This window comes from Engystomops pustulosus, chromosome 8 (genome assembly GCF_040894005.1).
Source record: "Engystomops pustulosus chromosome 8, aEngPut4.maternal, whole genome shotgun sequence".
NCBI classification, from domain to species: domain Eukaryota; kingdom Metazoa; phylum Chordata; class Amphibia; order Anura; family Leptodactylidae; genus Engystomops; species Engystomops pustulosus.
In genome coordinates this window covers 99,237,364-99,249,533 of record NC_092418.1, presented here as the reverse complement: position 1 = coordinate 99,249,533, position 12,170 = coordinate 99,237,364, and the positions used below count along the sequence as shown (strand labels likewise).

Sequence of the window (12,170 nt, the reverse complement as noted above, 5' to 3'; positions counted from 1 at the left end):
AGTCCTCCACCGCTCACCTTAGAATGTAACTTGCTGATGTCATGTCTCCTCTCTGACAAATTGAAGATCTAAAACAGAAGAATTATGTTGAAACCATGGAAAGTTCTATGGAGTAAGATCAGCGGCCAAAGCTCCAGAGGGACTTACCAGGTAGTTGTCCCCATGTTTGGACTTCAGCATATGCGCCACCTCCTTCAGGTTTCGGCAGAAGTTGGCCTCCTCTGTCCCTGCGGAGAAGGTGACAGAGATGATGCGTTCCGTGATGTAGGTGAGGTCCAACTCACAGCTGTCCTCCATGGTGTGCATCAGGCTGAAGCTCCTGCAGGAAGAAGAAGACCTTCAGATACAACATGGACGCTACATCCAGAGGAGAAGTCATCGCCAGGACATTTTTCCCATATTTTCATGGAATCCGTAACATGTTACTGACCACCATACAAATCTATGGATCCATATAACTACAGGACATGGTGTGACACGGGAATCACATGCCGCAGCTAAATGGACCTCTTCTCTCCCGAGTCCTGCTCGTTCTCATGAAATTTCCATGCTGGATTTGACTGTCACATGGGAGGAGAGGTATGTGAGCGGCCTCACCCTGTGCTCCGAGAGATGGGGGCAAGGGGGAGCGCAGCTGTCTGTGCGAGAGGGCACCACATCCCCATCTATGAGCGGAGAACATTCTACCACTGCCGGCGGATAATTGTGTCTCATATATAAACTGATAGATAGGAGATAGATAGACAGATATGAGATAGATAGATAGATAGATAGATAGATAGATAGATAGATAGATAGATAGATAGACAGATATGAGATAGAGAGATAGATAGATATGAGATAGAGAGATAGATAGATATGAGATAGATAGATAGATAGATAGATATGAGATAGATAGATAGATAGATAGATATATAGATATGAGATAGATAGATAGATAGATAGATAGATAGATAGATAGATAGATAGATAGATAGATATGAGATAGATATGAGATAGATAGATAGATAGATAGATAGATATGAGATATATAGATAGATATATAGATATGAGATAGATAGATAGATAGATAGATAGATAGATAGATATGAGATAGATATGAGATAGATAGATAGATAGATAGATAGATAGATATGAGATAGATATGAGATAGATAGATATGAGATAGATAGATAGATATGAGATAGATAGATATGAGATAGATAGATATGAGATAGATAGATATGAGATAGATAGATATGAGATAGATAGATATTAGATAGATAGACAGATAGATAGATATGAGATAGCTAGATAGATATGAGATAGATAGATAGATAGATAGATATGAGATAGATAGATAGATAGATAGATAGATATGAGATAGATATGAGATAGATAGATAGATAGATAGATAGATATGAGATAGATATGAGATAGATAGATAGATAGATAGATAGATATGAGATAGATAGATATGAGATAGATAGATATGAGATAGATAGATAGATATGAGATAGATAGATATGAGATAGATAGATATGAGATAGATAGATATTAGATAGATAGACAGATAGATAGATATGAGATAGCTAGATAGATATGAGATAGATAGGAGATGGATAGATAGATAGATATGAGATAGATAGATAGATAGATAGATAGATAGATAGATAGATAGATATGAGATAGATAGATAGATAGATAGATAGGAGATGGATAGATAGATAGATAGATAGGAGATGGATAGATAGATAGATAGATACAGAAAAAGGAAAATCCAGAGCAGCACAGCAACCTGGATGGGTGCAACGTCCTTGACCCTCTGGCTAGAGCGTCCTCCAATATAGTCTTTCCAAAAACAGGCAGCACTCCAAAGTAGTAGTAAAATAGTGGGGGGTGTCTTTATTCCAAGTGCACTTGGAATAAAGACACCCCCCACTATTTTACTACTACTTTGGAGTGCTGCCTGTTTTTGGAAAGACTAGATAGATAGATAGATAGATAGATAGATAGATAGATAGATAGATAGATAGATAGATAGATAGAGTTTGTGTTCAGTGGTTGGTGGTCTCCGTCCAGGGGTCCTCACCTTGAAGGTCTGCGTCGGGACTGGCTACTTCTGGAGGACTTGGTGGAGCCCTGAGGAGATAAGACCGTGTTCACATCATTAGACACACGAGACCCAGCGATGTTCATAGAGATTACTCATGAGACATGCAGGAAATTATCCAGACCGCACGTAATCTAATAGAGAGCCGCAGAGCTGTCACATCTGTAATCTCACAATGTCACAGGGTGGAGAGTTTTGCTATCAGATTATGTGGTTAGATATCAGTGTCCTATTATACATCTGACCCAGTGGCAGCAGGTGATGCCACCACATGGCAGAGCGCCCCCTGGTGTCCACATATCCAAGCAGCAGAATGCACTAGGGATCCCACACAGAGCTGCAAGTAACAATAGTTGGATAGATTAGATAGATAGATAGATAGATAGATAGATAGATAGATAGATAGATAGATAGAGAGATAGATAGAGAGATAGATAGAGAGATAGATAGAGAGATAGAGAGATAGATAGATATTATTCAAGAGTTCTCCAATCCGATCACCTTAAATTTTTATAATTGTACATTGTGCGGTCTCCATTGTTCTTCACTCCCTCATTATTCCAAGATCCCTGTTTGCTGTCAGAAACTGGAAACAATTATATTTAGGCACCAAAACAAAAATCTCCTCCTGTCCACCTGGAGGTTTAGTCTCGCCCTGCTCCTGTATCATGTTTTGTTACAATGTCGCAGGTAAAATATATCAGTTTAGATTTGCGAACAATACATTTCCCCTGAACTGATAAACTGTAAGAAACTAGTGAGGGACTTGTCTAGAATGGATGCAAATGTGACAAACCCTCAGCTCTAACAAGTACTGCGTCAGGACATATGTGACAGCAAGCAGAGGTCTTTACAAATTAATAGTAATTGAGGAACAAAGTACATACAAGGCTACAGGACATCTTATACAGTGTTATGTGCCTGATATGGAGCCCCCCTTAAAGTGATTGTATAGAACCCCCTTTAAGTAATTTCCTAGGATATTCTGTCTCTGGACTTACCTGTGAAAGGCTGAACCTCCTGACCAGCCGCCTCCAGGAGTCCATGACTGCGAGTACCCAGGATCTCAGTAACCCTGCTGTGCCTGTGTGCCCTGCACCGCCGCCTCCCGCCTGCCTCACACCAGGGGCGCCATCAGGACTCTAGTATCAGGGCACTTTGTCCTTGTGGCTGTAAGTGCCGAGTTTTCCTCCCTGCAATGTTCACCTCTCCCTGTAGCTAAAGGGTCAGGCTCTTATCAGCTGATGTGCAGCCCCATTAACCCTCCGCTGCCCGCACCGTCACGCTTAGATTTAAGGACAGGGAGAAATATTTGCCGTTTCTGCAATCGACTGGAACTTAAAGGGACGGCTTAGACTTAGAAGGAAACACCAATCTTCCCATTACACAAAACAGAACATCCCTTTAGATCTGCAGTCGATGTCAGTCCCTGTCATGTTAGTTATATCTGTTTCTGGGAAAGCTGGGTGACGATTCACATACGCACCGTTACAGCCCCCACAGCGGTGGGCACCTGGCTCTTCTTAAAGGGGGAACTCATATTTCAGACACAAGACGTATAGAGGATAGAGTTATGATGGATATGAAATACATACATTTAGTATAGATACACAGGGCCTTGCAAAAGTATTCACCCCCCTTGAACTTTTCTACCTTTTTGGCTTCAAACATAAAGATACAAAATTGTAAATATTTGGTGAAGAACCAACAAGCGGGAGACAATTGTGAAGTGGAACAAAATTTATTGGATATTTTAAACTTTTGTAAGAACAATAAAACACTGAAATGTGGGGATTACAATATTATTCCTCCCCTTAACTCTGTAGCGCCCCCTGTGGCTGTGATTACAGCTGCAGTCTCTTGGGGTATCAGGTCTCTATCAGTTTTGAAAATTGAGAGACTGAAATTCTTCCCATTATTACTCGCGGAACAGCTTGGAGTATGGGTGTTATTGTGCCCCTATAGGCGCAAATCAATGTTTAATAACATTGGGCGCAAACCAGGAAACTGCTACACGATGAACTCTGGCGAACTGCTGCAAAAAAATTGTGCAAATACCCCAATGCACTCAAAAAGTCACTAAAATACACCCAAAAAAGGGGCATCAGACTAAGATAAATGACCCCCAATATATACAGTACATGGATACGAGCAGATGGATATAGATAGATGATACAGTATATACGGTAGGTTACTATATGGCGGCATACTCACCGTCGTGTCTACATGCTTCTGGGGACTCTCTGTGCTGATTGGCTGAAACAGAAAAGTAGATTTAAAAAAAATAATTGCTTTTAATCTTTTACAACATTTGACGCTTTACGCCTCTTTCTGCATAAACTTTACTTTTTGCTCTTTAGGTCCTCGCACTGGCGGTCATTATACCTTGTAGCTCGGGTTCTGTCACCTGCCAGAATACACTGCTCAATAGTGACTGGACCGCAGAACAGAGAGAGATCAGAACTAACAGAACCCATTATCTGCGGAGATCCACAATACTCCGGATATTGTATATTGTAACCGATGTGCTGCTGATGTGTCTGGCCCCTAGAGCATTGTCTGTAACTGTATCCACATATGGGGGGTGTCTCCAGAGGGTCTCAGCACTGGGACTAAAGTGGCTGATAACAGGGAGCAATGGATGTATTGCAGTGGAGGAAAACTTCAGGTGTTGTGTCCCTCTCAGCACAATGGGGCAGATTTACTTACCCGGTCCAGTCGCGATCCCGTGGTGCGTTGTCCGGCGAGGATTCGGGACCGGCGCGATTCACTAAAATCATGCGCCCGAGTTCCTGTATCCGTCGCTTCTGCCCCGAGGTCCGCCGGAGTTCACCTTCTTCTTCCTGGTGCATGTGAGTTATTGATCATGCGACACAAATCCGTTTTTAAATTCCGCGGTTTGTCCGAATTGGGCACTCCCCCTGATTTCTGTTGCGTGCAAGCTGGCGCCGATGCGCCAAAATCTAATTGCGTGCACCAAAATTCCGGTGCAATTTGGTGCAAAGCGGAAATAGTCGGGAAACCCGCCGAAAATGCGCTCCATGGACCCTTAGTAAATAAGCCCCATTGTGCTGGTAGCATTACTAGTGGCGCCCTCTAAGGGTTACACAAGATTTCACAATCATTGTCTAGTTCTCCAGTATTTCCAGGCTCCGGGCCGCACTCCAGCACCGATCAGATGGTCACCAGAACCACGAGGTTATTTATCAGCAGAAAGTACAGAAGTAAACAAGAAAGGATCTGAGATTGTATCACAATGTATGGAAAGCTTAGATACATTGGACATTATAATACTTGATAAACTTAGATACACAGCTCAGAAGCCAGTATCACACATCATAGGATTAGATACACAGCTCAGAAGCCAGTATCCCACATCATAGGATTAGATACACAGCTCAGAAGCCAGTATCACACATCATAAGATTAGATACACAGCTCAGAAGCCAGTATCCCACATCATAGGATTAGATACACAGCTCAGAAGCCAGTATCACACATCATAAGATTAGATACACAGCTCAGAAGCCAGTATCCCACATCATAGGATTAGATACACAGCTCAGAAGCCAGTATCACACATCATAAGATTAGATACACAGCTCAGAAGACAGTATCACACGTCATAGGATTAGATACACAGCTCAGAAGACAGTATCACACATCATAGGATTAGATACACAGCTCAGAAGACAGTATCACACATCATAGGATTAGATACACAGCTCAGAAGACAGTAGCACAGAGCACAGCAATGAAAAGCTAAAATCCTGGAATATCCTGATTACACATTTCTCCAGGGACAATACATAACCCAGGCTGCAGAGAGAGGACAGAGCACAGCAGTGTGAGGACACACCCTCAGTGCATCTGCAGAAGCTAAAATCCTGGAATATAAATCCCTATATCACAGTCCTGCTGCTACTAACAACATACACAATGTTCTGATTACACATTTCTCCAGGGACAATACATAACCCAGGGTACAGAGAGCTCAGTGCACAGCAGCGTGAGGACACATCCTTAGTGCATCAGGAGAAGCTAAAATCCTGGAATATAAATCCATATATCACAGTCCTGCTGCTACTAACAACATACACATAGGTCTGATTACACATTTCTCCAGGGACACTACATAACACTGGCTGCAGAGAGCACACAGCACAGCAGGGTGAAATCTGATTACACATCTCTCCGGGGACAATACATAGCATTGGCTGCAGTCTGTATGGTCACTTGAAGACATAATAGGCTTAGATACAGTACCATAATTAAAAGGTTTAGATACAGTCTTATAACAGATACATTTAGATACCGATCAAATCCTACATGATCTTTTGAGAATGACAATTCCTGTTATGAATACAGGAGTTCAGGAGAGGAATAAGATGTACTCTGCACCCATGGGAGTCACTGATGTATCATGTGGACCTCTCAGTGCCAGGACAACCCATGACAGCACCGCACCCTAACAGCGGAGATCCATCCAAGAAGAATATCCTTGAGTACTTGTATTATCCCTACAAAGAACTCAGGAAATGAAAATATATAGATAATATTGAGCTAAAACTTCTCGCAGCTGAGGGGTTGTCACACTTGCATCCAGTCCGGGGAGACTTTTCATGCAGCAACAAACTCTCTTACTAGTTGGCGTTAGACATTGATTGATTGTCGGAAATGGATAAAATTACTGGAATCTATTCTGTGCAGGATGTCACCTCCTGTTGTTTCCATTCACTGACAGGAGGCAGAGGTGATGAAAATAGAAGAGTGACTGTTATGGATTGATCCAAAACTTTCCACTTCTACAGAAATGATCTTCCTGATTCTTATAATCCTGTGTGTGGAGCCTCAGTCTTCCCCAGACTTTATGCTCTGACTCTAATGTTACTTTTTATCCAATACAATTGATCCAAATCGCAACATTCTACCACAAATATTGGATTTTCTATGGAGGATGTAGTTACAGTTCTGACCAGCAGCGGGGGCTGTTTTGTCAGGTTATTTGATTCAAGTCAGAAGTTTCAGGCACAGAACCCGGAGCCCCTGATCCCTGGGTCATATTACCAATAGTGCAAAGCACCCCCTCCTTACAGATCAGTGCCCCCCGGAATAAAAGACCCTCGTGATAAGATGAGCTGCACGGAAATGAATCCAGGGGACATTACACATGATTTATGGCAAGAAGTCACCAAGATTGTGGCCTCAGACGTCTACTCGGTGCAAGAAGTTGGTCATTAGGATCTTGGCTCCGAGCCTCAAGAAACATAATAACAGAGGCCGCAGACAGTGTAATAGACTTTATAATAATCATATGTGAATTATAACATGACAGCGAGAGGGAACATAGAGCAGGACGTCTACTCAAGGCCAAGGAGCAGGAACCAGAGCCAAGAACAACCAAGACTAAGACAAGAGGCTGTGGTCAAGGGATAATACTCCAGACACGGTCAATGAGTGATACTACAAGAGCGATACTCAAGACACAGACAAGGAGTGATACTACAGGGATGGTACTCAAGACACGATCAATGAGTGATACTACAGGAATGATACTCCAGACACGGTCAATGAGTGATACTACAAGAGCGATACTCAAGACATGATCAATGAGTGATACTACAGGGATGATACTCCAAACACGGTCAATGAGTGATACTACAGGAGCGATACTCAAGACATGATCAATGAGTGATACTACAGGGATGATACTCCAAACACGGTCAATGAGTGATACTACAGGAGCGATACTCCAGACACAGTCAATGAGTGATCCTACAGGGATAATACTCAAAACATGGTCAATGAGTGATACTACAGGAACGATACTCCGGACACAGACAATGAGTGTTACTACAGGGATGATACTCAAGATGCGGTCAATGAGTGATACTACAGGAATGATACTCAAGACACGGTCAACGAGTGATACTACAGGAACGATACTCAAGACACGGTCAACGAGTGATACTACAGGAATGATACTCAAGACACGGTCAACGAGTGATACTACAGGAACGATACTCAAGACACAGTCAACGAGTGTTACTACAGGAACGATACTCAAGACACAGTCAATGAGTGATACTACAGGAACAATACTCCAGACACGGCCAATGAGTGATACTACAGGAACAATACTCCAGACACGGCCAATGAGTGATACTACAGGGATGATACTCAAGACACAGTCAAAAAATGATACTACAGGAATGATACTCAAGGCGTAGTCATAATGATACTACAGAGGGTCTCTGCACTGTGGAAATCATGGGGGAAGGGTGTTCCCAATATTACACGATAAAGTGGCTCATCACAGGGAGCAATGGATGTATTCAAGAGAGGATGAATTTAGGTTTTGTGTCCCTTTCAGCAGAATGTGATGATTGCATTGACAGGCCAGAAGTGACAGTCAAGTTCATCAGGTCATGAAGTGACAGTCAAGATCAGGTCAAGGAGTGACAGTCAAGATCAGGTCATGAAGTGACAGTCAAGATCAGGTCATGAAGTGACAGTCAAGATCAGGTCAAGGAGTGACAGTCAATGTCAGGTGAAGAAGTGTTTGCCAACATGATGCCTAGGAATGGAAATCCAGACCAAATAAAGACGTAATAGACAAGATGAAGCTACGGATTGATGGCCAGTACAAAGCGACATAGTGATAGTCAGGACCGGGCTGTGATCATCAGTACCGGCCGAGGTGAGATAGTGAGGTCCAAGCTAAAAAATGATAGTGAAGACCCGGAAAGGAGTCAGAGAGTGCAGGAGTGAAGACCATGAAGTCGGAGTAGATTTCCCCAAATATTCTAATGGGCTAAAACTAAATATTGTGGGAATTGTGAATATTCTGTGTCGCAGCCTCCGCATCCATTACCATAATCTTCTCTCTGTGAAGGCCACTTAGCTAAGATCTTGGCCCTCAGAAGGAAACCGATCCCGCAGCAGACAAATGAGCGCATTGTCTTGGATTGTGGGTATAATTTTTACATGGGGCTGCTGTACCTCAGAGCTGCGCTCCCTCCTGTATTTCTCCCTATTAGTAAACTCTGAAGATCTTATCTGAACACCTTCAAATGTATAAGAAACCCAAACTCTCTGCCCTGGAATAAACACCCGGGACCCCGGGGACTCGGTGGAGCGTTTGATCTTCGGGGAGCGGGTCGTCTCGTGTGCCTCGCCCCCCTCAACCCTCTTACATCCAATTCTTCCATTTATTTTTTGTTGGTGACCACAAAGATATTAAAATAAGCCGATTTCTTGGCCGGACGCCTCATTAAATACATCTTCTCCCAGCCGCTTGGATCCTAGCGGGAATGCCTGCTGCTGCGGTCACGGGGCTCGGCGGAGCCAACTCCAAGATAAAAGCCGAAGCGGGGAGCGTTTTGAAAACATTTATTGAAACCCCGGGGACAGACAATCACAGAGTGTTGTGGTTGGAGGTGATTTCATGCTAAAACGCCAGATTGACACAAAAGTGAAGAAATCTGTAAAACTTCAAAAATATTAACCAAAGACGACAGGGGACTGGGAGATGAGCTGCAGTACCCAGCATGGCCACTACAGAGTACATGGAGCTGTCCACTTCCCTGTCTGGTGTCCAGGGGTTTACAATAATGGGGCAGATTTACTTACCCGGTCCATTCGCGATCCAGCAGCGCGTTCTCTGCGGAGGATTCGGGTCCGCCTGGGATTCACTAAGGCAGGTCTCCCCATGTCCACCAGGTGGCGTTGCTGCGCTGAAGTTCGTCGGATTGCACTGAAGTTCACCGCCCTCCGCTGGCGGTTTTTCCAAATCCGTCGTGTTTTTTTTTTACAGCCACACCCCCCCTATTTCCGTCGCATGCATGCGGGTGCCGATGCGCCACAATCCGATCGCGTGCGGCAAAATCCCGGGGAAATTCTGCGCAAATCGGAAATATTCGGGTAACCCTTCGGAAAAACACAAATCGGGCCCTTAGTAAATGACCCCCCAATGTATCAAACTCCAAAACTCAATAATCTTATATATATATCATCAGATATTCTATTAACATTGTTTTAATGCTTCACAGGCTGTTACACTGTGCTATGTGCCTTATATACAGAGCATTGTGAAAATATTCGCCCTCTAGAACGTTTCTATCTTTTGCCATATACATAGAATTGTAATTTTTTGGTGAAGAATCAACAATAAGTGTTCGGCTTTAACCTTCTCTACACCAGTAGCAGGACCTTCCTGGCGGGTTCCTTCATGATGCAGGACCTGAGATGTCACAGAGAAGGGGATGTATCCGGAGACCTGATATATTCATCATCATCCGTCACTCAGGATCATAGACAGATCAGAGACTGAACTTCTGGAGGGAGTTTGCTGCACTGAGAGTGAGGCCGTGTTCACACTGTGCGTTGCGTTTCTTGCTGCATTTTTTACACTTTCCGTGATCACATGTTGCGGTTACATTATGTTGTGATCCAGAATGAAGCCTGTGTCAGAAACGCAGAAAAAAAACGTGGCCTGAAGGAGCCAAATTAAATTAAAAGTTTAAAATATCCAATAAATTTCGTTCCACATCCCAATGGTCTCCCACTTGTTGTTGATTCTTCACCCAAAATGACAATTTTATATCTTTATGTAGAAAAGTTCAAGGGGCCGAGTACTTTCACAAGGCTCTGCATAAAATATGCTGTATATAAGGCGCTGTATATAAGGCCCTGTATATACGGCTCTGTATATAAGACGCTGTATATAAGGCCCTGTATATAAGGCCCTGTATATACGGCTCTGTATATAAGACGCTGTATATAAGGCCCTGTATATAAGGCTCTGTATATAAGACGCTGTATATAAGATGCTGTATATAAGGCCCTGTATATAAGGCCCTGTATATAAGGCCCTGTATATACGGCTCTGTATATAAGACGCTGTATATAAGGCCCTGTATATAAGGCCCTGTATATAGTTTCTGCATATAAGTCAGTGTATTCCATATTTTGGAATGTTATTTTCAGCACCAGGAAGCTGTAAGATGAGAGGTTTATGTGCTGGCATCTAGTGGTCAGTATGAAAATACAATACTTAATTATTCATTGTTAATTATTCATGTGTGTTAAAAACTTGTTTAGTGTGAAAATCCTACGACTACAGATTTTTTTTTTTACAAAATATTTAAATTTTGCTCCAAGACTGTAGGTTTGAGTGAGGTTTTCTTTACTACTCTTGTTGTCAGAATAAAATCTGAAATATTTAATCTCACATGTTCACATTGATACTTATCAGAGATGTGATTAATGCCATGAATATTTCGTTTCACAGCCGGCTGTAAAGTGAGATGCATTTCCAGTCTGAAAATTAGCCGACTCTGCTGCCATCTAGTGGACAATGTGTAAACTGCAATATTTCATAATTCATTTCTATTTAATTATTCAAAAAAAAATTATTGTACATGATAAAGGATCAGGTCTTATAAATTCACTTTGGGCGACCTATGAGATGCCATCACCAGGAAGCTGCACGACTGCGGCTCCATCTGTCCATGTGTAAGCCTGGAGCCTTATGTGTGTGTGATGTGTCGGCTGAGCTCATGGACTGTGCCCCCCTCCCGCAGACCCTCAGATGACTATAAATAGACGCTCCCACCTCCAGCTGATTTGGGGGTCACCGCCTTCACATGGCGAAAGTTACAAAGTGCCTTAAAATAGCCAAATAAACAGACGGAGCCGCCCCCAGAAGAGAGAATTTATGAACTGTAAAAATAATGGCCCTGAAACTGGAGCCGTCTCTGCCCCTAATGTCATGATTTATCAGGTTCAGCCCGGAGCCTCAGGAATCACAGGGGCCCCTCAGGATAAGATGGGAATGTGCAGGGGACCAGGGGGACAGACACAGAGACCCTCCATGTATCCAAACCTTATCCAGTGTGATACTGCCTGCTGTACAGCGTATCTCACACTACTGAGTGATACTGTCTGCTGAGCTGTGTATCTAATCCCATCCGGTGTGATACTGTCTGCTGAGCTGTGTATCTCATCCTATCCTGTGATACTGAATGCTGAGCTGTGTATCTCATCCTATCCTGTGTGATACTGAATGCTGAGCTGT

The 12,170-nt window shown here is 43.0% G+C and overlaps 1 protein-coding gene across 18 annotated transcripts in view; it reads right to left on the bottom strand.

Moving 5' to 3' along the window:
- Nucleotides 1-12,170, bottom strand: part of TNS1 (tensin 1) — a 272,482-nt gene that overhangs the window by 75,967 nt on the left and 184,345 nt on the right. For 17 of the 18 annotated variants that reach the window (XM_072121974.1, XM_072121970.1, XM_072121979.1 and 14 more), the window contains 4 exons: nt 4,307-4,348; nt 2,072-2,121; nt 148-319; nt 18-68 (listed from right to left, as the gene is read on the bottom strand). In XM_072121974.1, coding sequence (XP_071978075.1) covers nt 18-68; nt 148-319; nt 2,072-2,121; nt 4,307-4,348 — 315 coding nt within the window. Of the gene's footprint in view, nt 1-17; nt 69-147; nt 320-2,071; nt 2,122-3,093; nt 3,271-4,306; nt 4,349-12,170 lie in introns of those variants that run through there. The other variant, XM_072121984.1, reaches the window with a different exon arrangement.